Here is a 16,877-nt window from a genome sequence, read left to right as displayed (position 1 = left end):
GTGGTGGGACAGCGCCCAGAAAAGCTCATGTCCTTGAGGCTCCCCTTCAGCTGCAGCAGTAGGCAAGCACAGGAGAAGCTCAGCTCCAGCAAGGCAGCCCAGCTCAGGACACACAGGCCAAGTGTGGAGCTGGGAGTGGAGGCTGCTCAAAGCAAGCCTGTGTATCAGGACTTCTTCAGGCCAGGCTGAAGTTGGTTTCATGGGGAGGAGATGGATGAGGCTGCTTCCAATGGTTTCCACGGCAGCCAGCCCTGGTTTGCTTGGTCACAGCTGGGTTCCAGCAGGAAATCTGGCTGCCAAGAGCCTGTCTGGCAGGAGAGGAGTTCCTGCAGCCTTTGCTTTCTGACTGACAGGATTGTTCTCATTAAGGAGCAGGCTAGGAGTCCTTAAAACCGAAGATGAGGGACAGAGACTCTCTAACTAATTAAAGTCAGACAGTGGTGTGTTTATTAACACCGGCGGGCGGCACCAGAGCCGTCCCTAAAAGGCGTGACCGCGCTGCCCAAGGTTCTCTGCCCTCTCTTTATTTCCCAAGATCTTACATACAATACATCTGCACAGCCCCAGCACCTCCCATCCCTGCTCTGTATTCAAATGAGGTCATTGGTCCTTCACACCTGTGCAATTCTTCTCTTGAATTGGGTCGGTGGTCTGAAATTGGTCAGTGGTTTTAAGGGATGAAGTCAGGAATGTCTTCATCAGGTCTCTGTGACCCTCTGGCATGATCCAAGGTCCCCTGCTTAGTGATTGATTGACATCAAGCCCAGGTGCTAACAGTTGTTCTACTGGTTTCAATTTGTTCTTCTAACAGTTCACTTACTCCACTTCCTTCTAGAAAGAAGCTCCTAATGGTAAACAATAGAACAATCAGCTCCAGCTTAAGCATCTCATAATCATTAACCTATGGTCTGCCTATCTGCCTTACATCCTGATCCATGGGAATTGCTTCTAACCCTCAGCTGAAATCTTAACCCTTTAAAATCATGCTTCAGCTGTGCCCAGGGAGAAGGGGCTGAATGAGCTGAGTAAGAATGGTAGGAGAGAGAAGCAGATGTGAGCAATCTGTGCTCTGCTCTAACCTGGGAAGCCAAGAGACAAAGGGCGTTTTCAGCACCAGCACAGAGAGCTGGTGGATCAGCCTTTGGCACTGGGCTGGAGGGCTCTGGCTGAGCCTTAAGAGGGAGCTTGCACAGTCAAGAGCTGATGATGGCAAAGCTCGGGTTTGGCTGGTCCTGGAGGTCCCCTTCCACCAGTGCCCTCACTTGGGATGTTCCCAACCTCTGTGGGTTGAGGAGAATTCACGGAAATGGCCTCAGGGTGAAGGAATTAAGTGCAGGGCCAGCCAGGACTGGTGAGCCCAAGTTTCTGGTGGGACTCTCAGCCATGTTTTCTGTTTTGTCTGCAGAAGGGAACTGAAGCAGCCCGCTCAAAAGCTTCAGGAGGAGGCCAAAGCCTTAGAGGAAGAAAAGAGGCAGAAGGAGGAAGAGAGGTGGAAGAAGGGAAAGAAGGGTGTCTGTGTGGGGAAGCAACCTCCAAAAGCAGAGAAGGGGAAAAGCAAACCACCAGAGATGAAGGAAACCAAAATCCCAAAAAAAGAAACAAAATCCCCTGAGAAGAAGGAAAAGAAAGGCCCAGAGAAGAAAGAAACCAACGTCCCAGAGAAGAAGGTCACCAAAGCCCCACAGAAGGGGAAAGCCAAAGTCCAAAAGAAGGGGGGGAACTGAAATCCCAGAAAAACCACATGGGATGGAGAAGGACTCCTAATTTTTTTATTCACACAACTAATTATACTCAGTTTATTAGACATCTTGTTTAATTTTAGCTAGTTAACAAATTTCTCAGCAGTTTTTCTATTATTGTTTAATAAATAGATTTTAGTTGTGCATCAAATCTCTCTATTGTATTGTTTTTCTGTTCTCTTCACTGATTCTCATGGCACAAATCTCTTGTTCTTGCAGGTGCATTTGTTTCTCACCCTCAGAATAGATTGTTCACAAAGTCTCATTCTCAAAATCGCTTCACATGGGAACTTGTAACTGCTTAGCTGCACTCAGAGGAGATGACAGGCCAGCTGTTAATAGAGCAGAGCAAGGCCTGATTTCATAGGGCCTTTCTTTTATCATTATTCTACCTGTCTATGACATCTCCCCCTTTTTGTTCATTTAAAAAAGGCTCCTGTGTTCTGATGTTGAAACTGCTCACTCTTGTGAGGGTATTATCTCATCAAGGTTATCACTGGTTATCTATTAGATATGGGATAAGGTAGATAAAAGAGCAATTACAATCAACAAAACTTACCAAATTCTATCAAGTCATTGACACAGGGTTTTGCAGCATGAGAAAACAGAAGAATAATGTCCAATGTCTCTTGGGGAAATGGAAAGAAATGACCATTGTTTCCAATTAGTTGAGGAGTATGAGAAAGTCCATTCGCTGGAAATGTTGATCTTTGCCATCCCTGAATGTCCTCCTGGGAGCTGGAACAGGGAATAACTGGAGAAGGTCAGTAGGAGCACTGTACCATGAGGGTGCCATGAGGCTTTTGTTGGCAAAGTGCCTCTGTCAGTTTCCAGATCCAGCCATGTCTTGGCAGTCCTCCTCCTGCTCCTGCTCTGGCCACAGAGGCTGCAAGGTGATGAGGTTATTTCTCTTTGCCCTGGGCCTCATTTTTTCAGAGCTGATCAGTGTCTGATGGAATGAACAGGTGACAGCTTTGAGCTGCTGATGATAAAACACAGGCACATCTTCTCCTGAAGGTAATGAATCAATTGGGCTTCACTGTGGTGCACTCAGTTGGGATTTAGATGTGGTGAGCTTTTTTCCAAATTTCTCATGTAAATATTGCATCATTCAGAATGATTAGTTGTCCAAATTTCTCATGTCCATATTGCATTATTTGAACGTTCTTAAGGTGTTATTTCCTCTTCTTTTTTGTTTTTTAAGAATGAGATGCATGTCTTTTGTTATGAGTATGAAGCAACATCATAGTAAAATAATACATGCAGTGGACAAGAAACTTACAGCAATTAGGAATAATTTGGATACAGCAATCAGGAATATTTCAAATAGCAGACAAAACTAACAACATAGGTGGAATTAGGTAAATAGCAACCTCTGAAATAATGTACCATCATCCCAAAGTCTGCAAACAGCTGACAAACCTCCATTCAGGGGGGACTTGGATCATTATTTCCAGACAATAATTCCCAAGCTCCCTTTAAGAATAGTTCAACAGTCATGTCTAGAGGGTCAGATTGCCAAGTGCAAGCAACTCAAATCTCATTTTGATGCAGAAAACATCTGGCTCTGTTGGCAAATTCCTGTCCAGGCAGAGCTGAGGCCTGGCCACCACCCAAGCTCTAAGTGGGAGAGAATTCCCTAAAGGTAATTTAAAACAAGGCTCTTGAGAATGGCACTTAGGAGTGAAGGTCTGGGGGTGACAGACTAATGAACCATCCAATAGCTGTCTCCTCCAAAATTCCCCCAGCACAGAGATGCTTTAAACCCAGCAAACTGTTGGAGTGGTTCTGTAATAATAATTGGGGCTGCATCTGATTCCTTGGAGGAGATGTCACAACACCATCAGTTTAGAGGAGGCTTCCCACAGAGCTGAGAGATCATTTCTTGGAACTCTGAAAAATCCTTAAAAATGCTGAGACAGCCCTGGGTCAAACCATGGAGGATTTTGGTGGGATTTGGGGCAGATTGTTTGGTGTGTGTCCAGAGTGACTTTGGGCAGATTTGGGGCCTGCTTGGGGCAGGTTTGGGGCAGGTTTGTTGCTGATGTTGGGGTTTTTCTCCCGTTTGCCCAGCTGTGGGCAAAGCCCCGAAGCACATCCTGTTCCTGCCCCAGCTCCTGAGGAGCCCAAGGAGCTGATGCTCTCCATGCTCTGCCCCCAGGGAGATCTGTTTGGTGGGTATTCTGGTGCTATTTGGGATTTATTTTGGGTTTTTTGGGGGGGATTTTTCTTGGGGTATTCCAGCGTGCTTTGGGATTTATTTATGGATTTTTTTTTTTGTGTGTGATTTATTTTGGGATTTTTTGGGACTGTTCCGGCATTATTTGGGATTTTTTGGGGGGTTTTTTGGGGATTTTTTTTTGGGTGTTCTGGCACTTTTTCAGATTTATTTTGGGATTTTTTTGGGCTGTTCCAGCATTATTTGGGATTTGTTTTGGCTTTTTTGGGGGATTTTTTTTGGGATGTTCTGGGGCTTTCTGGGATTTATTTTGGGATTTTTTTGGGGATTTTTTCTGAGGTGTTCCAGCATTATTTGGGATTCATTTTGGGATTTCTTTGGGGCTGTTCCGGCACTTTTTGGGATTTATTTTGGGAATTCTTTGGGGCTGTTCCTGCGCTTTTTGGCATGTTCTGGGGATGGTGGCTGCTGCGGGGGAGGCACCAGGGGGTCCCAAATCCTTTGGGGTTCCTGGCTGGGCTCGGCTCTGGGGTTACTTGAAATGAAGTTTTGGGGCGGATCAAGGAGCGGTAGAATTTTTTCCCACATCTCAAGGCAATAGGATTAATTAAATAATGAATTAATGAACCTTAATAAACTGTAGATACTCCTAGGACAGGAAATCGATGCCGATAATTTTATTTTGTATCATTTTCCCTTTCTCTCTGTGTTGTTTTTTCCCCTTTCCTCTCCTTTCCCCCAATGTTTCAATAAATTTATTTTTTAAGATTCCTAAAAATTGCAAGTTTGGATCCTCCCCTCCGGTTTTGGTTTTGGTTTTTTGTTTTTTTTGTTGTTGTTGTTGTTCTGTTGTTGTTTATTTTTAATTTCTATTTTATTCTGAGTTGGGCTGTGTTATTATTCCCGATACCTTTAAAATATTGTGGGTGTTTTAATAAATTTTATATTTATTTTTTGCACTCAACACCAGGCTCGGCTGCAATTCCTGTGGGATTGGGGTTTTGGGATGGGGGTTTTTGGGGTTGGGGGGGGTCTGGGAGTGGGAATTTGGGACAGGATTGGGGTTTTTGTGGTTGGGGTTTTTGGAGTTGGGGCTTTTAGGATTGGGGGTCTGGTAGTGGGAATTTGAGGCAGGATTGGGGTTTTTGGGATAGGGGTTTGTGGGGTTTGTGGGGATGGGGTTTTTGGGACTGGGGGTCTGGATGGAGTTCTGGGTATGGGAACTGGGGGTCCTTTGTGGGGGGAGATCAGGATGGGGGCTCCATCTATGAGATGAGAGGGGGGATGGGATCCTTTTGGGATCCTTTTGGGGGTCGGGATGGGACCCTGAATATGGGAATGGAGTGGGGGGAGGATGGGACTTCTGTGGGGTCAGGAGGGGAACCTTTATGGGGGCAGGAGGGGACCCTTGGTGGGGACCCTTTGGGGGGCGTCGGGGGGCGGGGCCTCTCCTGGTCCTCCGAACCACCAGGGGGCGCTCGTGGGGTGCAGCGCTGGCCCCGCCCCTTTTGTCACCGGCGTGCTCTGATTGGCTGAGCCGGAGGTGACCCCGGCGCGCCCCCGGGATGGCGGCGGCGGGGCTGAGCCGGGGCCCGGTGAGTGTCCGTCAGTCCCCTGTCCCTCTGTCCTTGTCCTCGTCTCCCTCCCCCTGCTCGTGCTGCCCTCCCGGCCCGTTTCCCCCTTTGTCCCCCCGGTGCCGGTAACCGCGGCCCGCGCTCCCTCCCGGTGTCCGTCCCCGGGCCCCGTTCCCCACCGTCTCCCGGTGTTCCCCCGTTCCTTGTACCGCTCCCGGTGCTTCCGCTCCTCGCAATGTCCCCCCGGCACAGGTAACTCCCCCGCCCCTCCGCAGGCCCCGTTCCCACCGCCCGATCCTCCGGTGATGGCAGCTCCCGTTCCCACCCCTCCTTCTCCCGGTTCGCCCGCATCTCCCGGGGTTCCGCAGCTTCTTGTGCCCCCCTCCGGTGCCGGCAGCTTCTATTTCCCTTTCCCCTCCCCTCCGCTCCCGGGGCTGTTTTTTGGGGTCCCCCCGGGGCTCTCAGGGCCGTTTCTCCCCAGCTGTTCCTGCGCTGCCGCTCCTGGCGGGGAGTCGCGCCTGGCGCGGCTGCTGCGGGAGAAATTCCCGCGGGCTTCGGCCATCAAGGTGGTGGGCATCTCAGGTAGGGACCCGCTCCTGCTGGGCCTAAACCCGCTCTTGGTTACCCCAAACCCAGTTTTTTTTAAACCCAGTCAGTCTCCATCCCCCCCAGGCTGCGGGGACCCCCAGACAGGGCAGGAGTGTGAGGGTGCTCAAGCCTTGACTTGAACTGACTTTAATTGATTTTAATTGACGTTAATTGGTGTTAATTGTCCCGGGTTCCCAGGAGGCTGCGGTGACATGTATGAGATCCACATGGAGTCGGAGTTGTTCCGGGAGAAGCGCCCGGTGCAGCAGCACAGGATGGTGACCCAGGTGTGGGGAAGGGGGAGAGGGAATGGGAGAGAACAGGGGAGAGAGGATGAAGAGAGGGAAAGGGAACAGCTGGAATTGGGGAGAGGGAATGGGGAGAGGGGATGGGAAAGAGGGAACGGGGGAGAGGGAATGGGAGAGGGAGCAGAGGAGAGGGAATGGGTGTGAGGGAATGGGAGAGAGGGGCTGAGGGTGCAGCAGCCCTGGCTGTGGGGCTGTGGCTGCCGGCTGAGGCTGCTCCAAGGCCAGAGCCGGCCCTGAACCGCGCTTGCCCCGCAGACGCTGAGCGAGGAGATCACGCACATGCACGGCCTGCGCATCTTCACCTCGGCCCCCAAGGGCTGAGCCTGCCCCGAGCTCCAGAAGGGGCCCAGGGCTGCACTCCTGGGCGTGAACCCCACCCCGTGCTGTGTGCTCAGTCCTGGGGATGGTTGTTGTTATTATTATTATTAGCCTTGGAGCCCAAAAGGGCCCTTGAAGGAGGGTTTTGGAGCCCACGTTCTCAGAAGGGTCCTTGCAGAGGGCTTTATTCCCCAGCGGGAAGGGCTGAGGGGAGTGGAGAGACCTGAGGGAAAGGACTGAGGGGAGCATACAGGGCTGAGGGAACGGGAAGGAATAAGGGAGAGGACTGAGGGAGCGGGGAGGGCTGAGGGGAGCAGGAGATTGAGGGAACGGACTGAGGGAGCGGGGAGGGCTGAGGGGAGCAGGAGATTGAGGGAGTGGGGAGGGCTGAGGGGAGCGCGGCCAGGCCGAGCCGGGCTGCTCTGAGGGAGCCCCACCCACGCCGCCAAGTCTCGCGAGAGCTGCGGGAAATGGCGGGAATTTTGTGAAGGGGGCGTGGCCCTGTATTGGGCGTTGCTGCACTGCCACGCCCACTCGGGGGCGGGGCAAGAAATGAGCGCGGGAACCCCAAAAGTGGGAGTGGGACCCCAAAAAAATGAGCCCAGGCAGACCAGAAGTGGGGCTGAGACCCCCAGGGACCCCTCCCCATGGGCCTGGGACCCCCAAAAGTGGGGCTGGCTTAGGGTTAACCCCGACCTCAAACCCAGCCCCAACTGCAGCCCCTTCCTAAACCCACAGCCCTAAACCAAACCCCACCTTTAAGCCTGACCTTACATTCAGCCCCCAATTTTTATTATTATTAGCCATTAAACAAAATCCATAATAAATGTCACATTTTTATATAAGGAATAGTAATTAATATAAATAGTATATATCATGTATATAAAGTTAATATAAATTATAAATACTATAAAAATAATAAATGATATAATAAATTGTAATAAATAATCAGTCCACGCCTGGTTTGTGCTGTCAGATTTTACTGAATTTTATTTATTTCAGAGCCTGGGGGCACTCGAGAGGTCTCCATCCATGTCACACTGGGGGCACTGAGAGGGACTGGGGGGGGCCTGTGCCTCTAAATCCACAGAACAATTAAATAATTAAATAATTAATCACTTGGAAAGCCCCTGGGTGTGACAAGGATGGAATCTCTGGCTGCCCTGTGCTCCCAAGCCCAGGGGTTTGGGATTTGTTTGCATTTTTATCTCAAGTGCTACTTGGGAGAGCAAATAGCAGCTAAATAAGTAGCTAAAGTATCAGCCAAACTAACAGTCAGCCGGATAAACAGCCAAATAATCAATCAGCCAAAATATAAATCAAATTATCAGCCAAATTACGAGCTGTTAGAATTCATTTCTGCCCATTTTCCTTTGCCTGGTGCCCCCAGACGCTCCAGGTCCATCCCCTCTGCCTCTGGGGGGTCGGAGGGGGCCCGGGGGGTTCCCCTCCCTAAATTCACTTTTCATTTCTGTCCCCTCCCTTAAGTAGGGGGGGGTCCAATGGTCCCCCAGTTCAGGGGTGGGGACCCCCAGCAGCCCCCAGGTGTGACAAGGATGGGCACAGCCCCGGGGTGGGGGCTGGGGCTTTGTGATTTGTTCGTGTTTTCACCTCAAGTGACTCCTTGGGGGCGTCAATATCAGCCAAAACTTCCCACAACTTGTAAAATTTGATTTTTGTAAAATTGGATTTTTTTTTTCCATGCGTTGTAAAATTGATTTTTGTAAATTCTAGTTTGGTTTTTTTTTTCCCCATCTGTTGTAAAATTTGATTTCTGTAAATTCTGGTTTCCATTGCCCAGAGCCTGGGGGATGCTCAGGGGCTCTCTCTGGGCCCAGGGCTGCCTGGAGGGGCTCTGGGGATGCTGCCCTGCCCCTCTCACCCCGCAGGATGCTCGGGGAGGTCTCCACCCTTCTCACCCTTGAAGGACACCGGGGGGGGGGGGGGTCTCCGTCCTCCCGCCATTTACGGGGGGTGGGGGTCTCTGGCTGTCTTTTTTGGGGTCTCCATTTCTACATTTAGGGGCACTGGGAGTCTCAGCCCTCCTCACCTCCCTCAGGTGGGACAGGCTTGTCTCTGGCTCCGGTCTCAGTCCTCTCCCGTTGAGGAGAGCCCGGTGGGCTTGGTCCTCCCCCATGATGGAGGGCCCGGTGGTCCCGGTTCTCCTCTGTTAAGGAAGGGCCCGGTTGGTCTCGGTTGTCCCCCGTTTAGGAGGGCCTGGTTCGGGGTTCAGCTCCACCCCGGTCCCGTGCGGGGATGAACGGGGGGGTCAGATCATCTCCGTCCTTCCCCATTACCGGGAGGGGCCGGCTCATCTCAGTTTGTGTTTAATTTAATGGGGGGAGGAAGGGGGGTGGGGGTCTCCGCAGCCCCGCTGCTCCCCAGTTCCCGGGACTGTCTGTGCCCACTGTGGAGATAAGAGGGAGTCAGGTTATATCCAGCCGCTTCCCGTTACCGGGAGGGGGCCGGATCCTCTCCGTTTGTGCTTACCGTGATGTGATGTGGGCGGGGGGTGGTCTCTGGAGCGGAGTGTCCGGTGGGGTCCCCGCACCCTTATCGCTCCTCCGCTGTTGGGGGGTGGGGTGGGTGTCAGATCATTTCCGTCCTCCTTCCCTTACCGGGAGGGAGTCGGATCCTCTCCGCTCGTGTTTACCGTAATGTGTGCGGAGGTGGTCTCTGGAGCGGAATGCCCGGTGGGGTCTCCGGACCCTTGCTGCTCCTCCGCTGTGGGGGGCCGGGACCGTCTTCACCTGAGCAGGGGGGTGAGTCAGATCATCTCCGTCCTCCTTCCCGTTACCGGGAGGGGGCGGATCGGCTCCGTTCGTGCTTACCGTAATGTGCGCGGGGGCGGTCTGTGGACCAGTGTTCATCGCTGTGGTTCCCCCGACGTCCAACGCCGCGATCCTCCGGTGTCCGGCCGCCCCAGTGTCCACCGCTGCGATCCTCTGGTGTCCGGCCGCCCCGGTCCGGGGGCTCTGGCCGTTCCAGTGTCCACCGCTGGGATCATCCAGGCTCTGGCCACTGCAGTGTCCACCGCTGGGATCCTCCGCTGTCCGGCTGCCCTGCTCCGGGGGTCTTCGCTCGCTCCGGGGGTCTCCACCCACTCCGGTCCGCCGCCGATCCTGATCCCGAACTCAGCCCCCTGCTCCCGCCACCCGCTTTATATACCCAGCCTGAGCCACGCCCCCGCACAGGACAGCCAATGGGAATTGAGAAAACAGCATGGGGGCGGAGCAACCAACAGTCCACATTGTGAGCAAACAGAGGGGAGGCGTGACCAAAATGCAGACGAGCTATCTGATTGGTCAAGAGGCGGAGGGTTCCAAAGGGGCGTGGCCCAGGGGCAGGGGTGAGGGCGGGGTGGGGGCGGGGCCACGCTAAATTCGGGATTTTGGGAGCATTTCCTGCTTGTTAATAAAAGATATTGGTATTTTTTCGCTTTCAGATCTTCATTTCTTCCCGATGGAAAGTGGAATTATTGGAAACTGGAATTGGTTTATTGGAAATTGGGATAACCGGAATCCTAAAGGAGGATTCCAGGACATTAAATTCAATTTTTAAATTTCTCTGACACCTGAATGAGGACAGATTCCATTAATTCCATAAAATTCCAATAAATTCTTTACTTCTTTTTTCTACATGTTGCGTCCCTGCTTGTTAATAAAAGACTGTTATTTTTTCACTTTCATCTCTTCATTTCTTCCCAGTGGAAATTGGAATTGGGAAATTGGGATTATTGGAAGTTGGAATTGGATCCTTGGAAATGGGGATTATTGGAATCCTAGCGGAGGGTAACTCACGCCATTAAGTCCAATTTTCATTTCAATTTTCTCTGACACCAGGACGAGGACAGACTCCATAAATTCCATGACATCACAGCACCAGGAATGACGAAACCGAGGCTCTATTGTGACACGGCAGGCGTTCCACACCTGGTGGCACCCAGGGCAGAGTCGTGACAACGGAACCTCATGGGACTGAGGGGTCCCAGCCCCATGGGAAGGGTCTCTGGGGGTCCCAGCCCCATTTTGGGGGAGCTTGGGTTTATGAGGAGGAGTCTCTGGGGGTCCCTCTCCCATTTCTGGTGGTCCCAGGCCCACAGGGAGGGGTCTTTGGGGGTCCCAGCCCCATTTCTGGGGTGCCCAGGTTTATGGGGAGGGGTCTATGAGTGTCCCATGCCCACAGGGAGGGGTCTCTGGGGATCCCAAGCCCATTTTTGGGGTGGTTGGGTTTATGGGGTGGGGGTCTTTGGTGGTTGCTACCCCATTTCTGGTGGTCCCAGGCCCACGGGGAGGGGTCTCTGAGGGTCCCAGCCCCACTCTTGGGGGTCCAAGCCCCACTTCTGGGGGCGCTGTGTGATTTGTGCGAGTGGCGAGTGATGCATGGAGCTATCAAAGAACAGCCACAGCACGTAATGTGATTTTTGCCAATTTTATTTTGTCCCTTACCTTTGGCAGGCCGGGGTGGTGGCCAGACCCCTCCGGTTTGGGGGGCCCGGCGTGGTCCCTCGGTGCCCCAGGTTGTCGGTCCTTACCTTTGCTGAGCCGGGGTTGCTGTCTGACCCCCCCCAGTTTGGGGGGGCTGCCACGTTCTCCATCCCCTTACCTTGGGCAGGCCGGGGCGGTGGCCGAGCCCCCGATCTGGGAGCCCGGCGTGGTCCCTCGGTGCCCCGGCGGTTCTCGGCCCTTACCTTTGCTGAGCCGGGGGTGGTGCCGCTGCTGGTGCCGCTCCCGTTCGGAGGGGCTGGTACCGAGAAGGCGGCAGTGAGAAGAGGCGCAAGGACGGCGAGAGCGGCGCATCGGTGGATCCCCGTCCCTCCCAGCCTCCCCCAAACGACCACCCCGTGCTGGGGCTCCGGGCTGGCAACGCCAAGGGTCCAGCCAGTGCCAAAGCTCCAGGGCTGCTGGTTCTGCGGGCTCGGCCGGTGCTGCGGCTCTGGTGTTGGCAGCTCCGCTCTCCTCTGCCTCCTCTGCTTCCTCTGCTCCGCTGCCTCCGCTGGACCTGAACTGATCGCACAGCACCTGCTCCTGCTTTATATAGGCAGGTTTAGCTCCGCCCCCTTGCCCGCAGCCAATGGGAGCAGAGTGCAAACAATGGGGGGCAGGGAATAGAGCAGGACAGAGCAATGTGATTGGCTAAGAGGGTCCCGGGAGGGGCGGGGCCTGGGTGCACTGGGCCTGGTTACCAGGAGCCTTCACATTGCCTTGGGGCAGGGCCAGGCCAGGGCATCTCGGCCCTCCTGGCCCCGGGGGATGCTCCGGCCGGTGCCCTCCTTCCCCAGGGTCCGGCGCGGAGTGGGCATGGCTGCCAGTGTCCGTTGTCGTTTTCCTGGGGGATGATCCGGCCAGTGTCTGTCCCTCCTCCTTCCCTGAGCTGGGCCCCACGGTCAGGGCACCCGGCTGGCTCTCTCCTTCCACATCCCACCGTGATCCAGGACCAGGCACAGAGGAGCCCGTGCTGCTCCCACCTCCCTCGCAGCCACACTCCCCAGGGGTGTCCCCGTCCTGCCCAGGGGACTGGGGCTGGCACTCGGGTGGGGGCTGATGACGCCGTTGGGATTAAGGCAGGAATTGGGGCTGAGTTTGGGAGCTGGAGCTGAACCTAGGCTGGAGTTAGGGCTGAATTTGGGATCAGGGCTGGGGTTAGAGCGTCCATGCCCTCCCCGAGCCACCAGAGACAGGGACGATGCTTTGGTGCTGCTTGGACACGGCTTTGTTCAGGAGGGAACATCCATGGGCAGCTCCCCCAGCGTTCCGGATGGGACAATCCCCTCCTGGCTGCAGAATGCACCGAGGACATCCAGAGCAGCTCGGGAGGGGGGTTCAGAGCCAGGAAATCGGGGAGCCGGGCAGCTCCTCCTCAGCGCTCCGTCAGGGGAGGCTTCGTGCCCGGCTGCTCCTTGGCCGGCAGGAGCTGGCGTGGGTCAGCCACCTTCACCTTGAGGGTGCCCTGCAGGGGGACACGGGGCAGTCAGGGCATGTTCAGGGGTGCCAGCGGGGTATTTGTGGGGCAGTGCTGACCGGGAAGAAGGAATGGAGCAGCAGGAGCAGCAGGAGTGCCGCCAGCCCCAGGCCGAGCCACAGCAGGTAGTGCCAGCGGACGCCGTGGCGGACAAGGCTCAGTGGAGATGTCAGCCACAGGAACGAGGACTTGGGGTGCCTGCGGGGACACCGGGCTCAGCCACCGCCTGTCACCTGCCCACCAGCCCCTCCTGGCTCGCCCTGGGCTCACCTGGGCTCGGGCAGGGTCGGGTGCTTTTTGGGCTCCTCCCGGCCCTTCCCCACCGGCCGCTCCTCGGCCTCCTGCGCCGACAGCAGCTCCAGGCTGAGCTCCAGCTTCCCCTGCGGGGCGGTTGGATCTGTCCCTGCTGTCCCCCAGCCCCGTGTGGGTGTCCCCAATCCGTTCCCAACCTACCAAGAGCCACTGGCCACCGTCCTTGTGCACGGTGCAGGGCCACCAGCCCCGCGCCCTCCTTCTGCGGAACAGGTTCAGGGGCGAGCGCTGCCGCGCCAGGGCACGGCACCAGCACCGGGAGAGCCAGGCCAGGGGGAGCCAGAGCCAGGAGAAGCGGGCCAGGGAGAGCCAGGCCCGGGAAAGCTGGGCCCAGAAGAACCGGGGCAGGGAGAGCCAGGCCCAGGAGAACCAGGGCAGGTCCTGCAGTGTGGCCCGGCACAGGCGGGCGCTGCAGGCCGGGTGGGGCAGCTGCGTCAGCTCCAGCTCCAGGATCCCTGCAGGACAGGGCAGGGGACAGCTCTGTCACTGGGGGGAGCTCCTTGTCACCTGGGGGAGCTCCTTATCACCAATGGGTGCTCCCTGTCCCCACTGGCTGTCCCCTGTCCCCTGCGGTGTCCCCCCAGTGGTGACACGGGCTCTCACCCAGCAGATCGTCCACCTTGAACTTGTCATTGTCCCACACCTGCAGGATGAGCTTGGGCAGCACCTTCAGCAGCATCTCGTCCAAACTCCACACGTGCTCCTGCCCGAGGACACGGCAAGGTCGCACGTGTCCCTGGGCTGTGTCCCCACTCTGTCCCCTCTCTGGCTGTCTCTGACCTTGCGGCGGATGGCGCAGAGCTTCTCGGCCGCCAGGAACTCGAAGGGGAACACGAAGCGCCAGTTGAAGGCACCGCGGCCGTTCAGGGAGCGATAGTGGATGTCAGTGTGCTGCTGCTGCTCGGAGAGCCCATCCAGCCACCTGCAGGGACACCGCTGTCACCTCTGTGCCACCCCCCAGGGGACACTGCTGTCACCACTGTGCCCACATGGATGGGGACACCCTGGGGTGACAGGGACCCTGGGGATGGCTGATAGGGACCCTCTGGTGACAAAGGACCTGCAAGGGGCTCTGGAGTGAGCAGGACAGAAGCTGGGGGGTGACAGGGGACATGATGGGGACACACCCGGACACGTAGATGTCACTCATGCGCTGGCCCAGCAGGTTGATGTCCCCAGGATCCATGTCCCCCACGTTCCACACCACGCAGCGCAGCTCGTACCTCAGGAGGGGACAGGGACGGGTCACCTTCCACCCGGGGTGGCCCTGTCCCCACGGGGGGTGGCCCTGTCCCCACAGGGGTGTCCTGTCCCTCACTCACCCCCTTCGCCTTGTGGGGGTCGATGTTCACAGGGGGCCTAGGGGGGCCAAGGCTGGTGGGGAAAATGTCCACCCACATCTGCACCTTGCCCTGGGGACAGCAGGACAGGGTGGCACCAGCCCCATGTCCCCGGGTGTCCCCCAGTGTCCCCTCTCTGTCCCCACGGCCCCAGGCTCCTCATCACCGCAGGGTTCCTTTGTCCCCCCAGCACCTGTCCTTGTCACCCCCTGGTCCCATCACCCACTCCTGGGGTCCCTGGCATCCACCCCAGCGTCGCTGTCCCTGCGATGTTCCCATCCCCACGTTCTCTGTCACCCCAATGTCCCCATCACCCCTCCCCGCCAGGTGTCGCTGTCACCCCCAGCCCGGTGTCGCTGTCCCCGGTGTCGCTGTCACCTGCTCCAGGCCAGGCTGGGCGCGGCTCTGCAGCCCGCGGGTCTCCAAGTGCTCCGGGAAGAGCTCGCACAGGTTCAGCACGTGCAGGGCCAGGCGCTCCCGGGGGGCCCGGCGTGTCGCGGCGGGGGGTGGCCCCGCTCAGTGACACCGACCCACCTGTCACCCACCCGACAGCCACCTCACAGACCCCCCCCAACACCCCCAAATTACCCCAGACACCCCAGACCCACCCAGATACCCCAAACCCCCCCCCCGATCCCTGGAAAACACCCCAGACCCCCCCCCAAACCCCCCCAAACCCCCACCAGACCCACCCCACATGCTCCCAAACCCCACCAGATCCCCCCAAAACCCCCCACACCCCCCCAAGCTCCCCCAGTCCCTCCCCTCACCCAAGTGGCGCAGCTCGAAGCGCTGCCCGCTCAGGCTCAGGGCGGTGCCCCCGCGGCTGAAGCGGGGCCCGGGCAGCCCCCGGGTGCCCGCCAGGAGCTCCAGGGCCCGGCTGGGGCACAGCTGGTCCCGCCAGCACGCGGGGCCCGCGCTGGGGACAGGGCAGCGGCACCTCTGCTGGGAGTTACCCCTGTGCCCGCCCCTGGCCCTCTGTGCCATCTTCCTGTGCCCCCCAAACCCTCCTGTGCCCTCCAAACCTTCCTGTGCCCCCCATCCTGCCCCTCCTTGTGTCCCAATTCCCCCTCTGTGCCCGCTCCGTGCCATCCTCCTGTGCCCACCATGTCCCCTCCTGGCCCCCCTCCCAGCCCCCCGTGTCCCCTCCCTGTCCCTCAGGACAGGGAATGGTTCAGCTGGTGGCACAGGGAGTGGGACAGGTGAGGACACAGGGACATGGCAGGACAGGGAGTGGGACAGGTGGTGGCACAGGGAATGGCACAGGGATCTGGTGGCACAACAGCACTGGGAATGGTGACCTGGTGAGCGCCCCCAGTGCCCCCTGGAGGTGACAGTGACACGGGCCACCCGCCCCGGGGGTGACAGTGCCGCACCTGCCAAAGACGGGCTCCAGGGTGTTGGGCACGTACTGGTCCCGCTGTCCCAGCGTCTTCTTGCCCAGCGCCACCCGCACGTAGCGATCGCTCTGGGGCACGGAGGGGACACCGCGGTGACACGGCTGCTCCGCCCCGCCCCGCCCCGCCCGGCCCCGCGGGCGTCCCCGCTGTCCTCACCAGCCCGGTGACATCGCGGGGGGACAGGTCGAAGGCTCGCACGACGTAGACGCGCAGCAGGCACGGCTGCGGCTGGCGGGGCGGCAGGCGCTGGAAGCAGCGCGGCGCGGGGGCGGCTCCGCCCTCCTGGGGCACGGGGTAGATGCGGAACAGCCCCTGAGAGACCCTCGGTGCCCTCCGGGGGTCCCGCCCCGCGGCCACGGCGTCCCACGGGGAGGAGGGCTTCACCCACCTTGAAGCTGCCCACGGGCTCGGGGGCACGGCCGGGTTTGGAGAGGGGGAAGGTCTGGCAGAAATCCTGCAGCCCCTCGAACTCGGGCACCGCCTCCAGCTCGCAGCCGTAGATCTGCGGGGCAGGGCTGGCCTTGGATCAGACCCGGGGCTGCTCCCCACCGCGGGCCCGGCCCTTTCTTCATCCTTGTCCCATTCCCTCCTCATCCTCATCCTTGTCCCCTCCCCACCTTCATCCCTATCCCTGTCCTCACCCACTCCCTTTATCCTCCCTGTCCCTGTCCCCAGCCCTGTCCTGTCCCTGTCTCTGTCCCCATCCATGTCCCCAGCTGTCCCTGTCCCAGTGCAGGTCCCAGGCTCTGGCTCACATTCAGTCTGTCCTCGTTGGTTCCCCACGGGAATTTGGGGTCCTTGTCCTCCATGGACACATAGAATTTGCTCCACCAGTCCTCCTCCATGTCCTCATTCTGATGAAATTTCTGGCAAAAGACTAAGGGAAGAATCCTGTGCCTTGCCCCCAGCAGGCACTGATCCCCCGAGCCCCAGCAGAGAGCTGCAGCAGGGCTGGCATCAGCCCCGGGGCAGATGCAGGAGCACGTGCACTGATCTGGCTCTGGGGCTGCTGGGGCCTTGTCTTTCCTCCCCTCCCTCCAAAGTCACACGTCCAGCCCATAAACATTGCTGGCCCAAGGCTTCTCCACCAGCCAGCAGTGATGTTCTCCCCAGTGGCAATGGGAACAGCTCAGCCCATCATTGCAGCAAGAGGTCCTT

The 16,877-nt window shown here is 57.4% G+C and overlaps 2 protein-coding genes across 2 annotated transcripts; one reads left to right on the top strand and one right to left on the bottom strand.

Annotated features, from left to right (window-relative positions):
- Positions 1-5,451: 5,451 nt before the first annotated feature.
- LOC132334841 (bolA-like protein 3) lies at positions 5,452-7,533 on the top strand. Its single transcript, XM_059861025.1, is given in 5 exon segments — positions 5,452-5,513; positions 5,974-5,996; positions 5,998-6,074; positions 6,279-6,367; positions 6,644-7,533. Coding segments are annotated over 5 exon segments (285 nt in total). The 5' UTR covers positions 5,452-5,483; the 3' UTR covers positions 6,710-7,533.
- Positions 7,534-12,565: 5,032 nt separating this feature from the next.
- Positions 12,566-16,564, bottom strand: LOC132334610 (myoferlin-like). Its single transcript, XM_059860714.1, has 14 exons — positions 16,475-16,564; positions 16,108-16,221; positions 15,876-16,031; positions 15,696-15,787; positions 15,090-15,238; positions 14,698-14,834; positions 14,302-14,391; positions 14,107-14,228; positions 13,760-13,901; positions 13,583-13,682; positions 13,121-13,434; positions 12,938-13,047; positions 12,727-12,865; positions 12,566-12,655 (listed from the first exon to the last, which is right to left on the bottom strand). The coding sequence occupies exons 1-14, from the start codon at positions 16,562-16,564 to the stop codon at positions 12,566-12,568; spliced, it is 1,845 nt and encodes a 614-aa protein (XP_059716697.1).
- Between the last annotated feature and the right edge of the window lie 313 nt (positions 16,565-16,877).

The sequence above is a fragment of the Haemorhous mexicanus genome, chromosome 16, assembly GCF_027477595.1.
Source record: "Haemorhous mexicanus isolate bHaeMex1 chromosome 16, bHaeMex1.pri, whole genome shotgun sequence".
Taxonomy (NCBI): Eukaryota; Metazoa; Chordata; class Aves; order Passeriformes; family Fringillidae; genus Haemorhous; species Haemorhous mexicanus.
Note: the sequence above shows the minus strand (reverse complement) of the source record. Positions and strands in the feature narration are given on the sequence as shown.